Below are 21,130 nucleotides of genomic sequence, written 5' to 3'. Positions count from 1 at the left end.
GCCGAATCTCCTCTGCGAGTTTCGACCCCAGATATCTGGTATATGTGCTTTTTATGTTCTTTCTTGTCATTGCTTTATTAAATCTTACTCTCTATACATCTTAAGTTCGGTCTCAGTGTCTTCTTGGGTGCGCGGCTGACCCGAGGCTTGAGTAAGTGCCTCCCTTTGGGAGTTTTTGAGTCTTTCACTTCTACAACTGCTAACAGTGCTCCCCCTTCCCTTTCTTCCTTAGTTCATCCACTTACAGTTCTGTCACTGCATTTCTACTCTCTGTTTCACTCTGCTTTTCTAATATTCATTGTGTTCCTGGTTCTGCTAGCTTTGGTTTTATTTGTTTGTTCATTTCTCTTTATCTAGTAGTTTCTTAAGGTATAAGATACCTCCACCCTGCCCTGTCTCACAATGCCATTCCTGGCCCCACCCCACTGTGTGCACCCCACCCCCACCCCAATGCTTCTCCATTAGACACATGACTCGAGAAGCAGAAGCAGGTGGATTTCTGTGAGCTCAGGCTAGACCAGTCTACATAGTAAGTTCCAGAACAGTCATGAATACATAGAGAGACCCTGTCTTCAAAAGGCAAACAAAAAGATCAGTTGCTGACCTGAAATCTCTCCTGTGTTTTAAAATAAATATCCAGGTAGTCAAAAATGTCCAACTTATTGAGACTTCTAAGTGTCTCCTAAGACACTTTCTGATTTTTCATTTAATCTACTGTCTTACTAGGTGTTCTACTGCTATGAAGATATGCCACGAGGACAGGACAGCAATTAACTGGGGCTCGCTTAAAGTTTGTCAGAGGTTTACTCAATTTTTAACATGATGATGAGCATGGCAGCACACAGGCAGACATAGTGCTGGATAAATAGCTGAGAGCTGAGAGTTCTACATCCAGATCCACAGACAGTAGGGGTGGAGGTGGGGTGGGATGAGAGGGGGGAGGGGGAGGGGGGAAAGAGAGGAGAGGAGAAGAGAAGAGGGGAGGGGGAGGGAGAGAGAGAGAGACAGACAGACAGAGACAGAGACAGAGATTGGTCCCGGCTTGAGCTTGAAAAAAAAAAAAGCCACACCTTCTAATCCTTTCAAGTGGTGGCAATCCCTAGTGATCAAGCAATCAAATCTACAGGTGTTCTCATTCCAACCACCACAGCTGCTGAGTATTTAAGAGCATATTCTTTACTTTTCATCGTCTGTAAATTTTTGGTTTTACTTTTGTTTTTGTTTTCTTTTTGGTTGTTGTTGTTTGTTTTGTTTTGTTTCTATTTCATCCTGTGGTGTTCAGAAACTATACTTTATAAAATATTCCTTTCAAATCTATTGAGACTAATTTGAGAGTTAACCTCATCTAGAAAGTGCACTTGAGGAAAACACGGAAGCCATAGTTTTAGTTTTACAGAGTATTACAGGCATTTGTATAAAATTCAATAATGTGAAAATGCTTGCTTTTGTAACTCCACAGGTGCCTCTTTCTAATGTTTATGTCAACAGACTGTCTTTAGATACTGTGTGCCTCATATGTAAACCAAATTCTTTAAACGAATTAATTACAAACTGTACAGAAAACCAACTGTAGATGAAGCATGTAGAAAACAGTTTCTTGTAATAAACCTATGACAATAATGTTTATGCACTGAATCGAGTGTGACATGTGTCCCTTCATCCAGGCTGAGTCAGCATCTAGTACACTTTGATTTCATCCAGATACTCCACACCCTGTCAGAAGCTCCCGAAGGGGAGGCTTGCGGTGACAAATCCCTAGAGGTTTAAAACCTGACAATGTCATAATTTGCCCCTCCCCTCTTTGTTAAGTTGTGTTAAATGGCCTGGGCTGGCCTCACACTGTGACCCTTCAGCCTCAGCCTCTCAGGACTTGGACTATACAGGCACACACCGCTGTTCCCAGCTGCTCGGCTTTCTCGGCTGGCAGATGGTGGCGCTTGTGTTGTTTGGTTTTGTGTTTTATGCTTAACATCTATGTCTCCCCTCTATGCCAGACCACGCTTGAGGAATGTACCAAGTGCAGCTGTGTGAGCATCACACAGGTCCTGGAAGAGCGAAGGCCTCACACATAACAGAGCGGCAGTTCTAACATAAACAAGCGCTGGACAGTCTGGCAAAAGAGCATTTCCATCTTCTCCCTACCACACTAACCTTGACGTCCTCAGCCAAAGCTCATCACAATCTTGGCCTGCTGCACAGAGTTCAGCCCTCTGAATCCTGGAGGTCTTCAGAGCAGGAAGGAATAGGACTACCTCGGGTCCTGTTACAGAAACTTCCAGATGGGCTTCAGGCCAGAAATGAAGCAATTTCCCACCTCCACTGTTTGCCTAACTCTGCTCTACTTGGAGTTCTCCAAGTAAGATGCTGTTTCCTGGACTGATAACCTAACTCTTGGATTCCCAAAAGCCTCATTAGGAAGAGAAGACAGAAGCTGAGCATTTTCCTTTGTGTTCCTTCTTGATAACAACAAAAACAAAACAAAAAGCTCTAAGGGGTTGTGATGGATTGGTGCTAGGAAAATGACTCAGTGAGTAATGTACTTGCTCAAAATGTGAAGCCCTCAGTTTGAATCTGCAGCACCCCTTGTACCAGGAGTGCTGGTGTGCACCTATAATCCTAGAACTAGGGAGGCAGAGACAGGAGGATGGCTGGGGCTCGCTGGCTGTCCATGCTTGCCAGGTGCACAGGTTCCACCTCAGTGAGACCTGCCTATGAAAAAAGGCGATGAGGCACTGAAGAAGACCACTAACAGGACCACTGGCCTCCACAGGCACATGTACGCATACATCTGCATGTGTATACTCACGTGCGCGCGCGCACGCACACACACACACACACACACACGCCAGATTTCCAGCCCCGGCTTTCCTGCCTTCTGCTGCCTGCCAGCTAAAACACATCTACTTTATGAGCTTACCTTGCTGAGCCTCAGGTTCCTCCAGTAAAACAGAGATAGCATCTATTTTCCAAAGCTGTAATTTATACAAAGTGAGCCTGTTTCCTCTCTCTTTCTCTCAGGTAATACTCAATCATCATTTATTCTCAGACTTTAATTTGGTTGGCAACCTGCCCTGCTGCCCATCAATAGCACCTTTTCATGACTCCAAAGAAAATATCTACCAGAAATCTACACAAAGAATACCACCGATACACAGCTACACAGGATAGTTTTGTGATAGTCGAGAAAAGCGACAGTGAGCTGTGGTGACAGAAGTCTCAAAGTTTCTTAGTTGGGGGAAGGCTCAACTAACTAAAATGGAACATAAATAGGACTCAGCAGTGACAAAAATGGGAGTCGGATTATATTAGAATATATAACAGTCAAATGTATAAAGCTAAAAATCTCCATGTTGTATTACTAGTAACTTATAGCTCAACTAAGAACACTTTATTAGAAACAATTCACGTGCATATTACTCTGATGAGGAGAGCTACCTCACATGAATCTCCCCTCAGTCAGACACTAAGGCACACTTCCACTGACTCTATCCTTCAACTTCCACTAACCAGATCCACGGTCTGGGCCTCATGCTCAACTGACGCCATGTTGAAGAATCTTTAGTGTCCACTCCAAGTACCATGTGCTCTATAAAGATAATCTGTGTTAAGTGGCAAGAACATACTAAGCGTTCAATATGTGTTACTTCTTAAAAACAAATAAGATATTAATATATAAAACTGAAATTCCTTTTCCAAGTGATTGCCAACTTACCAAGAATAAGACTAAAACCAAGAAACCAGGGAGAAATGTGGCTCACAGAATGCGCCCAAGGGACGCAGCATCTGCACAAGGATGTGTGCGCCTGGCTGCTCACTGTTTACTAGGATAGAAACCTGCAAACTGAATAAAGACTAATTATTAACACAAAAATCAGGTTCAATGACCTCTAAGAAAGGGTATATACATAAACACAGATGTTATAAAGTACAGATGCTAGAAAAGTAGTGTCATTACAGAATGCCGTTCCCAAGTTTCATCAATCTATACGTCACTCAAAATTACGATTGAAGAAAACAACAATTTATACAACTAATACACCTTTTACAAATACTAAGAGAAGCCGATCGTGGTGGCGCACGCCTTTGATCCCAGCACTCTGGAGGCAGAGGCAGGCGGATTTCTGAGTTCGAGGCTAGTCTGGTCTACAAAGTGAGCTCCANGACAGCCAGGGCTATGCAGAGAAACCCTGTCTCAAAAAACAAAACAAAACAAAACAAAACAAAACAAAACAAAACAAAAATACTAGGAGAAAAAAACCAGGATAATCTCTCTCTAGTTTATATCATTGCCTATTTTAAAATAATTATAAACTTATAGCTTTTATGTACTCACTATGGAAAAACAAAATCACAATAATCCATATCTATAAAAAGGTATAAGGGTTAGGAGCTCCAAAGGGCACTGGAAGGAATAGACACTAGCTGCTGTCATGTATGCTGACAGTGTGTCATGAAGCCACACAGCCAAAGCCTATTGCTACTCACAAAGACTCTGTGCCAGTGATAACTCAGGCAGTGCAAAGTGATCCTGCCACGACTGCAGAAATTCACTAGAGCATTAGAATTGTATGATATCTCTACAGAGAGCCGTTCCTTCACTGGGCTTTCCCAAGATGCAAAGAGAGACACGGTTTTCCTACATTGTTTCTACAGCTGAATGTCCGAGAATCTCTAAGGTGCTAATGAGGGCAGCCTGGCCGGAGCAACTTCTGGTTATCTAGAAATGGCATTCTCAGAGTGCTATAACAGTACACATTATCAGAAATGACTGTCTCCCCAGAAGGTTCAAATGTGCAGATCAAGCCAACACATCTCACATCTGACACCTGCGGAGCACACTATGTTACCAACATGCTTCATGCACTTTTCATAGAACTGCTTTGTCTCCAGTGCACTTAGTGGGACTGCAGGAGGGCAGTCTTAAAACCCCAAAGGTTGCTCAAAATTTCAACTTTGAATGAAACTAATTTAAAGTTATTAAAATATTCATACTTATGGGCTGGAGAGATGGCTTAGTGATTAAGAGCACTGGTTGCTCTTCCAGAGGACCCAAACTCAATTCTCAGAAGCCACACGGAGGCTAACAGTTATCTGAAACTCCAGTTCCAGGGAATCTAATACCCTCTTCAAGCCTACATGGGTACTGCATACATACACACAGACAAGCAAAATACCATACATATAAAATATATTTTAAAATATTCAAGCTTAGGTAAAATGTCACTGTATGAGAGAAAGATTGTTTTACACTCCAATATTGAGAAACAGAGGAATAATGAGAGAAAAAAAGAATTTAAAATGTTAACTGCCCATGAATGTAAATAAAGTATAATAATTTTATCTAGCTAACAACTAAATTTTCACAGAAAGTCACACAGAACAATGTGCTAAGACTCACATAGGATTAGAAAATTGTAAACAGAAACCAATACAATTCAGCTATGGTTGAATTTTTTGCATGAAGCCAGGCCTTTAATCCCAACACTCAGGAGGCTGGTTCAAGGCTAGCCTGGTCTACATAGTGACTTACAGGTCAGCCAGAGCTATGTAGAGAAACTCTGTCCCCGATCCCCACTCCACCCCACCCCATGAAAAGAAAGAATTATATGATTAGAGCAGTGAGGAGTTATTAACAGGACCACTAAAGCATGTTTGAAAAACCCACGTAAGATAAAAGCTGGAGGTGTGGCCCAATGGCTGAGTTCTTGCCTGGCACCTGCAAGGCCCCGGGTTTGTCCTCAGCACCACAGGATAAGAGTTGAAGCATGTCAATTGTGCTGGGACAGTTATGGTTAGGATTTTTGTTCTTTTTCTGAAACATGCTTAAAGATACCCTAAAATATGCTTTTTGGGTCCCTTTACTGCTATTTGAGAAAGGTTCCTAAAATATGTCTAAGTAACTGTTTTTATAATTCCAGGGGTTTGGATTTGATATAGCACATGACAAATAAACTCAAGAGTTTTAGCTTTAGAATCCAATAATTATTGCACTCAAGAGTGCTTTTGTGACTCTCGTCTCCTCTCACCCATACACTCACGATCATGACAGTACTGTCTACTCATCAATTACAAGTTGTTTCTTCCGGTGGGAGAGGGAGGCTCCAGAACTGGTGATAGGTTAGGAAAGAAACGCAAACATGCAATCCCATTCAGCTACTACACTTACAAGAGACAGGAAGCATCCAGACAGAACCTGTTTCTTTCTGAACAACAGTTCTGCCTTTTCTTGCCTTTTTCTGAAATACTTATCTCTGTTTTAGCATAACTGGTAGACCACAGGCAATGAAAATCAACATTACCATAGTGACGCCATTAACTCTTTATGACATAAAAGAAATGCCTTTTCAAAATAATCTTTAGAAAGCTATTTTATCTAAACCATCAGTTCCTTTAAAATTAGGAAAGTGACAGGCAATGGAGACACATATACACATACATTCCAGTGTCACATATATCCTATGATAGCACAAATGTATGCCTCACAGCTGTGGTGAGGATTACTAAATGAGCTAATACATGCAAAGCACCAGAATAGTATCTAACACAGCAAGCTTTCAGTAAATGTGAGTCAGTACTTTACCACTGACCTGCCCACTAGGTTCCTTAGAAAGCAGGGACGGGTGAGTGGCAGAGAAAACAGAAAAGAAAAGGTTGTCACCTTTTGTGCTTACATACCACCCAGCACACAAGTCCAGCTCCTAATCTATGACAAGAAAAGGCTGTAGACTGGGCCACTTAGATTCCCTTGATAGAATTAATTCCTCTTGGGGTCAAGCATGAATGGATGACTGGGGCTTTTCCTGGGTCCTCAAAGCCAAGCCAACGAGCTAACGACCCTCATCCTTTGTGGAAAGGTGGACCACTGAGGGCTGGGGACGAACTTAGAAGGGCAATCCCACTCCATCCTTTGGGGAAAGGTGGATCACTGAGGGCTGGGGACNGACTTAGAAGGGCAATCCCACTCCATCCTTTGGGGAAAGGTGGATCACTGAGGGCTGGGGACNGACTTAGAAGGGCAATCCCACTCCATCCTTTGGGGAAAGGTGGATCACTGAGGGCTGGGGACGGACTTAGAAGGGCAATCCCACTCCATCCTTTGGGGAAAGGTGGATCACTGAGGGCTGGGGACAGACTTAGAAGGGCAATCCCACTCCATCCTTTGGGGAAAGGTGGATCACTGAGGGCTGGGGACGGACTTAGAAGGGCAATCCCACTCCATCCTTTGGGGAAAGGTGGATCACTGAGGGCTGGGGACAGACTTAGAAGGGCAATCCCACTCCATCCTTTGGGGAAAGGTGGATCACTGAGGGCTGGGGACGGACTTAGAAGGGCAATCCCACTCACACCAGAAACAATGCGGATGGATAACAAATTAGAAGCAAATGACAGCAGAAAAATGGTATCAGACTGACTTAACACGGCCTCGCATTTACAACAATCTCTATACTCTAAAATGCAATCCCTTCTTTCTACAATAGACAACATCTATAAAGAAAAGATGGTGGAGGAAGAGAAAGAGAAGAATCAACAGAAAGTTCATACCTCTCTTCAATGTGGGGAGTTTTACTTGAAGTTATAGATTTTCCCAGTGAACCCAAGCCTTAACCTGGGTCAACTTGGCTAGTGACACAGCTGTGCTTTCAAGACATGTTTATGAGCCAAACACAGGGCTAATTAGCCCAGGACTGTGTTAAGCTCTATTTAGAACTGAGGTATTTATGTCATGAGATTTGCAAGGCATTATCATATATTGATGTGACATCTGTATGTGTTCTATATTGCCTTTATAATTCCTAATCAGTCATTTTAAATAGCATATGTTGATTGTTACAAGACCTAAAGAGTTAAGTCGTTTTCCAGACTTCTCACTTCAGAACCCATAAACCCCGGAGTATTTTCTCTTTGTACACCGTCTTCTATTATAATTCAGCCCCAAAGGTCTTGTTTATTTAATTCTATTAAACAGCAAACACTGTGGATGCAAATCTCTAATACTTTCCTTAAGAATAACTTCATCTAACCAAGTGCTGTAAACAAGCCTCGGAAAGCATGTAGCAAACACTACATGGATACATACAGAATTTACTCCCACTATTACAAACCACAGAGGGCATGGCGGTACCCGGAGTAGTAAGTTCTGCAAAGGACTTTCTATTTCATTTCTGTACACTGACAGTATGCATGCAAACCGTAAGTCAGATTGGCATGCCTGAACTATAGCAATACTGTGTGTGATGGCACCAAGACACTTAACATGGAAATGCCAGGATCTGTAGGTAACTGGAAATGACTAACTAAAGAACAAAACTGCTGTTTACGTATACCACATGTGTATCACAGTAAAGAAAACAACATCACACAACAGTGGTTCAGTACAAAACCCAAACTAAAATAACAACACGTAAGTCTCCTACCTGAGTATCTTTGTATTTGTCTCGGAGGTCCAGGAGCCGATGGTAAGCTTTGATGGCTTCCCCAAACTCCCCGACGTCGGTGCTGGTGAGAATGTAGTTTTCCCAGATTTGCCAGTGTTCATAGTTACACTTGAGGGCTTCTTGTAACGTTCTAAAAGCTTTGACTCTGGGGAAGGTCAAATTTCATAGAAATGAACAACCACATCTTTTCAATTTAGACAAATCATGGCTAAGCACATATGAACATGAATGTGAAGAGCTACTTGTTATGGTTTGTATATGCTCGGCCCAGGGAGTGGCACTATTAGAAGTGTGGCCCTGTTGGAGTAGGTGTATCTCTGTGTGTCTTTAAGACCCTCGTCCTAGCTGCCTGGAAGCCAGTCTGCCACTAGCAGCCTTCAGATGAAGATGTAGAACTCTCAGCTCCTCCTGCACCATGCCTGCCTGGATGCTGCCATGCTCTTGCTTTGATGATAATGGACTGAACCTCTGAACCTATAAGCCAACCCCAATTAAATGTTGTCCTTTATAAGACTTGCATTGGTCAAGCTGTCTGTCTGTTCACAGAAGTAAAACTCTAACTAAAACACTACTCCTCCATCTTGTATTAATACATCACTTGGGAAATCAGATGCCCAAATATCACAAAACCACCAAGGTTCCCCATACAGTTCAATAATGAACTGAGGGATATATAGTACTCTATGAAAATATGTCTTCCCTGATTTATTTATTACTAACAAGAACATCGTAACAGAGCATCAACCTCAATATTGCCCTAAGAAACAGTAGATCCAAGTTCCAGACTCTACCCATCCTAGAGCAAACTACAGAGTAAGGCTGCAATCCCTCAACACAAACAGTGGGAAGCAGGGCAGTGGTCAGAGTGAATAAAACAAAAATCTCCTCACACTCTAAATAAGTCTACAAAACAAATTCTACAACTTGGGGTTTGGGGAGCCTATACAAAGACAGGACAGTGAACAAAATTACCCAACAGGACATAAAATTATTAAATTTAAGGTCCAGTTTTTTGAGTATTTTTGTTTGTTATTTTATGTGTATGGGTGGTTCTGCCTATCTGTGTCTGTGCACCATGAACACATTTGAGGCTTGCAGAGGCCAATAGAAGGGGTCAGTCCTCCTGAAACTGGAGTTACAGATGGTTGTGGGCTGCCATGTGAGCACTAGAAATTGAATCCAGGTCCTCCGGAAGAGCAGCCAGTGCATTCTTAACCACTGAGCCATCTCTCCAGACCCTAAGCTACTGTTAAGTAATCTATCAAAAATAGGAGCCCATCAGAGGAGAGCAAGAGGGGTTAGGTAGGCAGAGTGGGGGATGTGTGCAAAAGGACAAACATGGCATTAAAGCACAAAGGCAGATAACTGGACAGAGAGGGAAGGGCTGAGTGGAAGGACAAATGAAAACTAATTTTGTTTGAAAGTTTCATAATGAAACCTTATTCTTTGTATGCTATTTAAAAAGAATAAGAGGAAGAGGAGGAGGAGGAGGAGGAGGAAAACATCTATTAAGCCTTTGAACATATTTGTTTCAAAACATGCAAAATATGGGTTTACCCTGGAAAAGAACAGAAGAACAAACAGCACTCCACATGTGTCTTATACCACATGATATGTAACTCAAGAGAAAACTGGTGAGTTGGAAAAGAACACTGAGAAGTCTGTCAAAATTCAGAATTAAAAAATAAACAAAGAGTGAGGAAACAGAGGAAAGACTAAGACTTATATATAACTATGATAGAAATTCCAGAGTATAGGAATACAAGTAAATGGCCGAATATATCAAAGATCGTGGCTGAACATTTTTCAGAACCAAGCAAAGATCCATATTCTTTGGTCAAAAAAGTATACAAAATATTCTAAGCAATATAGACATATAAAGTAAAGTTACAAAACATGGACATATCCTAATATTTAGAAAAGAATAACAATGAAAAACAGTAGGTATTTCATTAGCAACAAGATGATAGAAAGCAATAAAATACATAAATAGTGCTAACATGCCAAGTGAAATTAAGTTAGCCTAAACTTTCATAACCAGCTAAACTTGCCACTCAAAAGGAAATGCAAAATCAAACACACTTAAATGTACAAAGACTAAGGTAGTATTGACTGGTCATAATTTAAAGAACTACTAAAGGATCCTTCCTTGTAAAAGTAAAAAGAAATTTCAAAAAAGAAAAAAAAGTAGTTTTCAAAACTCAAATATACTGTTTCTATGGACTGTCTCCACCTTTCTTTATTCTCTTACCACTGTTTCCCTTGTAATAACAAGTATTTTTCAACAACTGATGAAGTGAGACTCCTCTGTTCTCCTACTTACAAAGGAATCGGCATCAAGTCATCTTCTTGAAGAGCAATACAATAGACAACAATCAATGATACAGGCTATCTGTATGCCCCCAATCACAGGTTCCTAAGCCCAAAACTTTAAATGGGGAGGACAGGGGGAAAGGAGCTGGCTTTGTCTACAAAGCACTCATCTTGCATGTACAAGAATATAAGTGTGATTCCCCAGACCTACACAAAAATAATGGGTATGGTGATGTCTACTTACAATCTCAGCTGAAGGAAGTGGGGTCCAGAGGATCCCTGGGATTCATTGGCCAGTCAGTTTAGCCTAATTTGTGAGCTCTGGACCAATGAGAAACCCTGTTTCAAAGGGGGCAGATGGTTGTTTCTAAAGATAACATTCATTCTTTATATACACGTGCACACACAAAACACTGGAATGAATTGTGTTTCTCTCTTAGTAGAGCTAGCTTTTTCATAAGAAGTTTCATCTTGGAGTCACTGGTCCAGCATGCATGATGGAGAAGCTAGACTATGAAAGTTATACATGAAATGGGAAGTGTTTCCAAGGGCCCTGATACCCGGGGAGATCAGACAGAAAGGGGAAAAGGGCACTGTAGTGCTCACAACAGAAGAGATGAGACCATTTTATGATATAAATATTGTTTTGAGAGGAACAGTATCTCTGAAATAATTTCATGAATAAAACATTTCTTATGTCTAGAGTCACAGCAAATAAATGAAAGAGGACAACTCAGGACACTCTAGAATAGGACCTGGGTTCTGTTACCAGCACTCACATGGCACTTATGACTATTTGGAATTCCGGTTCCTAGGGGTTCCAATGCCTTCTTCTGGCCTTTGTGGACACCAGGCATGAACATGGTACACATACATACAAGCAAATACTCATACATACACATAGAGTAAATATAAATGAATCTTTAAAAAAAAAAGTCTTGCTACATACAGGATTATGCCAGGAAAAACTGACCAGATCCCACTATAACCGACTCCCACTGACCTAGAGCACTAGGTATCCAGTAAGCACTAACACAGTCCACGGTAACCAAGAACAGGATTATTTTTAAGAGAATGGTAGAACAAACTAACATCCAAGAGCAGAAGAAGCATTCCATGATCTCAATGGAAAATGGCCTTAATATCTTCAGGAATATCTTGTGACTTCGCAACAGATACATTAAGGCTCTGGCAGTAGCAATCCTTTTCTCTCCCGTATCCTTCGCTCTCATAGCCAATCACCAGCCCGCTGTGCTGCTGTTGGCACTGCCCTTTCTTATTCCACTCTAGTTACCTTGTGTCTGGGCTGCTTACCTGTTTCCCTGCTTCCAGTTCCCTCTCTACTCTGCCTCATACATCGCCTCCTGTACATCTTCCTAAACGCTTCCCTGCTGATTTCCCTTCCAAACTCTCAGGCTGTTCCCAACAGGATGGTCTCAACGTATCAGGTGATTGATCAGGAGACACAGTGAGCTGAGTGCAACCACTTCTCTTTCCTTCCTTTGCATTAGACAGCTCACACTACCCTACAGCTCGACTATGATTTTACTGCCACCTGCTAAAATCCACTCATTTATGTCACTCTGCATTTGGCCACATCACTTCCTTTGCCCAAAAGGTGTCCTTCTATCCTTTCCACACGTCCTTCCAACCTAGCTTCATGATGAGACAAGCATCTTTGAACCAGGATCACAAACCTTCTCTTCTGAGGTCTTCACAGGACTAAGTAAGCTCCCAACACACAAAAGGTGAGCAGAGATGTGCCTACTCTACCGCAGCTCCCTTTACATTCTCATCTCATGTCACCACACACAGCTTGTATCACTAATCAATTTTTATGATAATATTGCAGATCATTTTATTTCTTAAATCTACATCTTCAGAAAAAATGGGTCATATTCACATCCCATAAAGAACCACCAATCCTAGACACTATGGCAGATGCCAACAAGAGCCTGCTGACAGGAGCCTGATAGAGCTGTCCCCTGAGGGCCTCTGCCAGTGCCTGGCAAATACAGAAGTGGATGCTCACAATCATCCATTGGACAGAGCACAAGTTTCCCAATGAAGGAGCTAGAGAAAGTACCCAAGGAACTGAAGGGGTCTGAAGCCCTAGAGGAGGAACATCAATATGAACTAACCAGCACCCCCAGAGCTCCTTGGAGCTATACGTAACCAGTTAAAGAAAACACACGGTGGAACTTGTGGCTCTAGCTGTATATGTAGCAGAGGATGGCCTAGTTGGTCATCAATGGAAGGAGAGGCCCTTGGTCTGTGAAGGCTCTGTGCCCCAGTATAGGGGAATGCCAGGACCAGGAATGGGAGTGGGTAGGTTGGGGAGCAGGGGGAGGGGGAGGAGGAGGGGATAGGGGATTTTCAGAGGGGAAACTAGGAAAGGGGATAACATTTGAAATGTAAATAAAGAAAATAATCTTTTTAAAAATATCTAAGACAAACAGTTAATAAGAAAACTACCAGTTGTGTTGACCAACTAAAGGTCTGATTGTTTTTATCATGTAACGAAATTTAGGGTGAAAAACTTCAGCAGTAAATGTCAATTTCATGAGATATTTATCTTATTATTTATAATGTATACTTCATCATACATTAAATTTTTTCAAGAATTAACTATACAATTAAAATTCAACAGTTAATTAAGTTATTCTAACTTATATAGAAGGATAGGAAAGAGACACGGATTTAAGTGCTCAGTTGGAGAAAACCTTACAGTTTTAAGGGAAACCAAGTTCTTCATATTTGTCTCAGGTACTTACTTTTGCTTTAATCGAATATAGGAAGTAGATAAATTGTTCCAAGCCTCAGCATTCTAAAATAACAGATACTCCAGTTAGAGAATGTTCTTAGGTAAGACACTTGCTACAACCAAAATATAACCCATTTTCCTAGTCTCTTATGCTCCTTTAAAAAATAATCACAATTTTTAATAATGTATTTGAAAGAAAAAGGCATAAAGCTAAATTAAAATTATTTTTATGCCTTACAAAAACATTTTAAAAACCTAAACCAATGACATAGCCATCAAAGCACTGACTCAGAGTTCAGTTAAATTTTTATTTTCAAGTTTTGAAATAGAAAATAGTTGGAAATTCACAATATAATTTAACTAATATTTCTATTTTATGTATTCAAGTAAAATCAAGACTTACATAAATATTGATACTAATAAGGTTATGAATTTTACTTTGTTCTGTTTTTTAATAAAATATAGTTCCTAACTGCCACACATAGGATTTTAAAATTAAATGGTACTGACCGCCCTTTCCAGATGTAGCAAAGCTAGTAATTGGCTAGCCTTCTTACCATAAAAACCTACAAAGTAGACAAAATAGGATCTGTTTGGGGAGTCAGACAGCAGCAGTGCAGGAGTGACCCAGGAGGAGAGAAAGCACTCAGTGTGTGTTAGCAGTCAGCACAGCCTCTGTCCACAGACACACAGGGCTCCCACACAGGCAGACACCAATCACAGCAAGCAAGCCCACTGGGATGAAGAAAGGGGACCAGGCTGAAAGTCTGAGAGAGCAACTGGAATCTGTATCTAAAAGCACCAGGGAGAGAGATAAGAGAGTAAGTTCTAGAAACCTGTCCAGACTATCCATTTGACTGTGTGCAGTCTTTAGAGTATACTGGACTAAAAGGACAAGAAAGAAAATGAAGGAGGTGAAATGTGGCTACTATTTCACAGATACAATTTACTGTGCCTTTGAGATGAAAGACAGACTCTGGAAAGCATGAGTCCATTAAGCAAATGCCTCTTATCAATATGATCTTCCTCATTCTCATTAGACTCCCCCCCAAAAGCTAACTTAGCATTTCAGACATTTATAAAAGCTAACTGCAGAACCCTCAAAGATGATCATGGAGCAAAGTACTCCTTGCATGTGCAAGAGAACCTGAGTCCGGAAGCTCAGAGCCCATGCGCTGAGCATAGTGTGGTGATGTGGACCTGTAACCCTGCCCTGGGAGTCAGCGAGGGGTCTCTAGAGCTGATGCTCTAGGCTCAGGGGAGACCCTGACTCAAGGAAACAAACAATGCCAACTTATGGCCACCAGATACTCACCCGCAGGTCCATAAATGCTCATACATGGAATGTTCCCCAACACACACAGTGAGAGAGAGAGAGCTGTAACCAACCATAGTAGGTTACATGCACGCTGAGAAGACTAAATGTGATGATTTAAAAGCTGAGAACAGAGTCTATTTTGGATGGTATCAAACATCTGAAACATAGTCTGCCACCATAATCTTCCATTTTTGTTTATAATTTTCATGTAAGTTATTTGTGGACTACTAACAGTAACGCTCTATGGAATGAAATAAGAACTAAGGTCAGATGCACAGAGCTTGGCTTGGATTCTGAATGCAGTAAGATTGTGGCTAATAATTCTTCTGTCACAGAATCTCTGCCTCAGTTGTTTGTAGGATGGAAGAGGGGAGAGAGGGGAGAAAGGGAGAGAAGGAAGAGGAAGCAGGAGCCTAGCAAGGTGCTCACTGCCAGGCCTAACAACTTGTGTTTAATCACTGACACCCACGAGGCAGAAGGAGAAAAAAATCAACTCCACAGGTTGTCCTCTGACCTCCACATGCATGCCACACCATGCATATTATCCCCCAACACACAAATTCACAGAGGGAGGGAGGGAAGCAGAGAGGGAGGGAAGGAGGGAGGGAGGGAGGGAGGGAGGGAGGACATTTGGTTGGTAGCTAGTCTTAGAACAAGGAAGAAAGAAAGCAAGACTTAAGTTTTCCTCATTCATGGTGGCATACTGCTGTGCCAATTAAATGAAACCCTTAATAATATCTCAGATACCCTTTCTCTTTCTCTTTCCTTCTTCCTTCCTTCCTTCCTTCCTTCCTTCCTCCCCTTCTCTCTCTCTCCCTCTCCCTCTCTCTTTTTATTTTTGTAGAAGTTGATGTTAAAATTCAACATGGAAAACCAAGGAGCCCCAAATGGCCAAAGCAACTGTGAAAGAGAACTGGGTGCTCATGGTCACCATATGTAGCCCTGGTTGTCCTATAGACTAGGCTGGCCTCGAACTCAGAAATCCATCTGCCTCTGCCTCCCGAGTACTGTGATTAAAAGCATGTCTGACCATACTCACCATTCCAAAACCTCCCCTCAAAGCTTCTGTGAGTGGTGCTTAGCACACAGAGACAATAGCTGATTAAATCTAACTCATATCTACATATAAAAGAATGAAACTGAACACTTCCTTATGCTATAACCAAAGCTATAAGCAAAACTTAAGGTAGTCTAGAGCTGAAACTACACAAACTCTTAGAAGAAAAGGTAGGAATAGTGCTGAGATTATAGCTCAGTGGTCAAGCAGTTGCCTAGCCCCCCAAAACCCTGAGTTTAAGTTCCAATAATCAAAGAAAAGAATAATCATGAGGTCAGTCAGAGATTTTAGCTTTGGCGATGGATCAGAAATAAAGGAAAAAGAACAGATGAGTCAGATGTCATCATTGGACAGGGCTATGCAGTAATCCCAGCATTCAGCAAGATCATGAGTTCAAGACCAGCCAGCCTGAGCTGCATAGTGAGATCGAGGACAGCACAGACAATAACAAGACCTACTCTCCAAAAATTCAAATCAAACAAATACATAAAAAAAAAAAAGTTAAGTTTTTGGGCCAACAAGATGTCTTAGTAGGTTAAAGCCCTTGCTGTACAAGCCTGAGGTCCTGAGCTGCATTCCCCAGAACTCATAGGAGTGAACCAACTCCAGAGAGCTAACCTCTAATCTTCACACATGCCATACATACCACACACACACATACACACACACACTAAAATAAAATAAAATAACGCTGGGCAGTGGTGGCACATGCCTTTAATCCCAGCACTTGGGAGGCTGAGACAGGCGGATTTCTGAGTTCAAGACCAGCCTGGTCTACAGAGTAAGTTCCAGGACAGCCAGGGCTACACAGAGAAACCCTGTCTGGAAAAACCAAAAAATAAAATAAAATAAAATAAAATAAAATAAAATAAGGGTCAGAAAGATGTCTCAGCAGGTAAAGGCATCTGGTACTATGCCTGACCACCTTAGTTCCCTGGCTACACATGGTGGAATGTGGAAGCAGAGAACTGGTTTCACAAGTTGTCACATGACCTCCACACAGGTGTCGTGGCACTTGCTTTCACACAGGCATGCACACACACAGATGCATGCACAATAAGTTATCTTAAAAACAAAGTAAGAGAGGAGCTGGGGAGGTGGCAGAGCAGTTAAGAGCACTTGATGCTCTCACAGAGGACCCAGGTTCAATCTCCATCACCAATATGGCAGCTCACCACTGTCTCTAATGCCAGTTCCAGCCTCCATGGGCACTAGGCACGCATGAAATGCACAGATACACGTGCTGGCAAAACATCCACATATATAAAATAAAATGTACAACTGTACTTTAAATGGCGCTATTAGGAAAGGGAGAAAGGGCTGAAGGGAAGGCTCAGCAGCCAAGAGCACTTGTTGCTCTTATAGAGAACTTAGATTGGATTCCCAGAACCCACATGGTGGCTCACAACCATGTGTAACTCCAGTGCCTTCTTCTGACCTCTTCTACATGTAAGCACCAGGCATACACATGCTGCACATACATACATGCAGGCAAAGCATTTGTATACACAAAATAAATCTTTTTTAAAAAGTTAAAACAAAAAAAATGGAGGGCATTATCTACCATTCATAAGGTGCCTTATAGTTAGAATACAAGAAGAATCCTTACAACTCAACAGTCACAAACAACCTTTCACATGGGCAAAGGATGTGAACAGACATCCCCAAAGAAGACACTAAATCAGCTAATAAACAAATGCAAAAATATTCAACATAATTATAATTAAGAACTATACACTGAAGCCATGAAATATCACCCAAGAGAAAGGAGCAAAGAACGGCGAAGACTCCAAGCAGCTGGACCCCTCCCTCACTGCTGGCTAGTGTATTAGTAAGACTCTGGAAGAGTCTGCCGGTTCCTCTAACGCTCGACTACATGACCCAGAAGCTCTCCCACGAGTAGAGATACTCAAGAGAAAAGGACACACGAGTCTACCAAGAGCAGACAAACAAATGCTAGTGGCAGAAGCATTCCAGAAGTGCACCAATGTAGAAAAGATGCAAATGTCATCAGCTGGTAAGTGGATGCAGTGACCTGTCCTAACAACAGAAGATGACTGCCAACAACAAAGGCAACGGAACACCAATGCACACTACAGCCTGGACGGCTGGAAACACTAGTGTAAGTAGGAGAAATCCGCCCAGCTACTCTAAACGCAGCCCAATTCAGAGAAAGACAAAGAGCTGAAATAAGGAAAGGGGACAAACAAACTTACATCGGGTTCTAGAGTCACACAACGCTGAAACGCCTTTGCTGATCCACCATAGTCTTCCAAGGCCAAGTAGGCGCAGCCTAGAGAGAACCAGACCCCGAGCTGCAGAAATCAAAATTCAATGTTATTCAAACACATGCACACATTTAGAAAATACAATCTGAACATGTTTAAGATACTACCAAAAAATACACTTCTATGCAGAATTCAGAACTATATATAACATTTGCTTTGTGTTGAGTTTAACTGTAGGAAATTTATTGAAGATAAAATTTTCCATGAAAATTTCAAATCTATTATAATAATGAAGGCATTGTTATATTAATATTATTAATACACTGGGTGTTGAAGGCAGCTTTCTTTATAGGTCTTTATATTTGCTGGAATTAGGGCTGGAGAGATGGCTCAGTGGTTAAGAGGACCAGGGTTAAATTCCTATCATCCACATGGCAGCTCATAGCTGCTGGTAGTTCCAGTTCCAGGGGATCTGGCACCTTCAAGCATACATGCAGGCAAAATATCAATGCATAGTAAAGTAATTAATTAATCTAAACCTGGAATTAATGATGTAAACAGAAAACCTTTACAAAGTATCAGCGGACTCACAACTGATCTGTGTACCACAAACCCAAGGGCAGAGTTCTGCTTTCATCCTCACTCCCAGAGACAGCCTCCACTATGTAACCAAGAATAACCTCTCAGGCAAGCGTCTCTGTAGGCTGGGATGCAAAAAACTTGGAAAACACAGGGTCAGAAACTGGCTGCGATTTGAAAAGCAGGTAACTACAAAAACATTCTTTGCATCACAGGGTTTCCTTAAAATTCGACAGACCCTATCAAAAGGAGCTGTAAGTGGTAAAAATGCAATGACATTGGTCAGAAAGGCATCTAGTATGAGTTAAGTTTGTTTTCCTTCCAGTCACAAAGCCAGGGGTGGATGGAAACCTACTTTCCTTATCGCCTGAACACAGAGGCAGGGAGAGTAGGGAGAAAGGAAATGATAGGCTCTGCATCTGTCTCCGCCTCCCTCACAGGCAGAGGAGGAGCTATCTCCACACCCCTCCTCCCTAACCTGCACCACAAAGAACCTGCTCCATACGGAGGGCAGGGACCTGAAACTTCTCAAGCAGAGAAAGATTTTTAGCTGATAACTAGAGATGAGGCTTCCAAAGCAAATATCCTAGGGCAACTTAACACTTCTCTCATTCACAGGAGGCTGTAATACCCACCAAGGGCTTCCTCTATGCAGAACAGATTTGGTTGGTAGAGGTTAGGTGAAGGCTGCAGAGGGTGGTGTGCATCTGGTGGAAAGCAGAGCAGAGACTTGCTAGAAACGAGTTTGTGGCCCTAACAATGAGACTGCCACATAAGACAGCTTAGCTTTGAAGAGAATGAATGAAAAGAACCATTCGGGTGGGGAGGGGAGTGGTGGGGAGGGTATGGGGGACTTTTGGGATAGCATTGGAAATGTAATTGAGGAAAATACGTAATAAAAAAAAATATTTGTAAAAAATGAAGAAAAAAAAAAAAAAAAGAAAAGAGCCATTCAAGGCACCAGAACACATTTCCTGAACAGAAGTCCAATCCTGACTCGAGTGACAATATGTAGAACAAGCACCCGCCTCCCACACAAGTTCAGTTTTGAAACGTTCAGGCTGCATTTCATCAGTTCTCGGGTACACTCTTTTATTCAACATCTCTGAAAAAAAAAAGACAACGGTGTGAACTCAGCAGCAGCTGGTCCCACAGCCCCCAGGAGGCTCCACTCCCAGGCACCCTAGCTGAGGATCTTAGGATCAGTGGTGAGAAGAACACATCTGCTCCAACACCAACCGGAGTAACTGGGACTGATGGGATTAGGGATGCAGTAACCCTGCCCAATCGGTGGCTTGGGTTCCTTCAAGTATGCTCCAGTCTACATAGGGCACGAACTTGGCAGCCAGTCCAACGGCACCCAAAGGAGGCTCCACTCCCAGGTACTCTAAGATCCACAACCAGGATCTAAGGATCCCAGGAGCCTGATCATACCAGGATCTCAGGGTCTCAGAGGCAGCTTGACTTCCAGGAACTCTGACACATCCAGAATTTCAGGATCACAAGATCCCAGAATCACAGGATCACAGAGACAGCTGCACTCTGAGGAGATCTGACTCAGCCAGGATTAGAGGAAGGAGAGGCTCCAGTCAGATATAGCAAGAGCAGGGAGCACTGGAGATAATCAGATGGCAGGAAGCTTAAGAACATAAGCAACAGAAACCAAGGTTAGTTGGATCATCAGAACCCAATTCTCCCACCGTAGCAAGTCCTAGATACACCATCACATCGGAAAGGCAAGATTTGGATCTAAAGTCACTTCTCGTGACAATGACGGAGGACTTTAAGGACATAAATAACTCCCTTAAAGAAATACAGGAGAACAAAGGTAAACAGGTAGAAGCACTTAAAGAAAACACACACACAAAAAAAAAAATCTTAAAGAATTACAGGAAAATACAACAGGTGAAGGAAATGAACAAAACCATCCAAGATCTAAAAATAGAAATAGAAACAACAAAGAAATCGCAAAGGGAGACAATCCTGGAATTAGAAAACCTAGAAAAGAGATGGGGAGTCAAAGATGCAAGCATCACCAACAGAATACAAGAGATAGAAGAAAGAATCTCAGGGGCAGAAGATATCATGGAAAACACTGACAAAACAATCAAAGAAAATGCAAAATGCAAAAAGTTACTAACCCAAAACATCCAGGAAATCCAAGACACAATGAGAAGACCAAACCTAAGGATAAGTATAGGAGAGAGCAAAGATTCCTAACTTAAAGGGGTAGTAAATATTTTCAACAAAATTATGGAAGGAAAACTTCCCTAACCTAAAGAAAGAGATGCCCATGAACATACAAGAACCCTACAGAACTCCAAATAGACTGGACCAGAAAAGAAATTCCTCCCATCACATAATAATCAAAACACCAAATACATTAAAGAAAGAAAGAATATTAAAAGCAGTAGGAAAAAAAGGGCAAGTAACATA

General features: G+C 41.8%; 1 protein-coding gene across 4 annotated transcripts in view; it reads right to left on the bottom strand.

Annotated features, from left to right (window-relative positions):
- Positions 1-21,130, bottom strand: part of Ttc27 (tetratricopeptide repeat domain 27) — a 144,053-nt gene that overhangs the window by 15,113 nt on the left and 107,810 nt on the right. For all 4 annotated transcript variants that reach the window (XM_021186245.1, XM_021186246.2, XM_021186243.2 and 1 more), the window contains exons 14-16: positions 18,104-18,202; positions 13,523-13,575; positions 8,415-8,580 (exon numbers count right to left, since the gene is read on the bottom strand). In XM_021186245.1, coding sequence (XP_021041904.1) covers positions 8,415-8,580; positions 13,523-13,575; positions 18,104-18,202 — 318 coding nt within the window. The remainder of the gene's footprint in view (positions 1-8,414; positions 8,581-13,522; positions 13,576-18,103; positions 18,203-21,130) is intronic.

Source organism: Mus caroli, chromosome 17 (genome assembly GCF_900094665.2).
Source record: "Mus caroli chromosome 17, CAROLI_EIJ_v1.1, whole genome shotgun sequence".
NCBI classification, from domain to species: domain Eukaryota; kingdom Metazoa; phylum Chordata; class Mammalia; order Rodentia; family Muridae; genus Mus; species Mus caroli.
The sequence above is the reverse complement of the archived record's forward strand: the minus strand, read 5'-3'. Positions and strand labels throughout refer to the sequence as shown.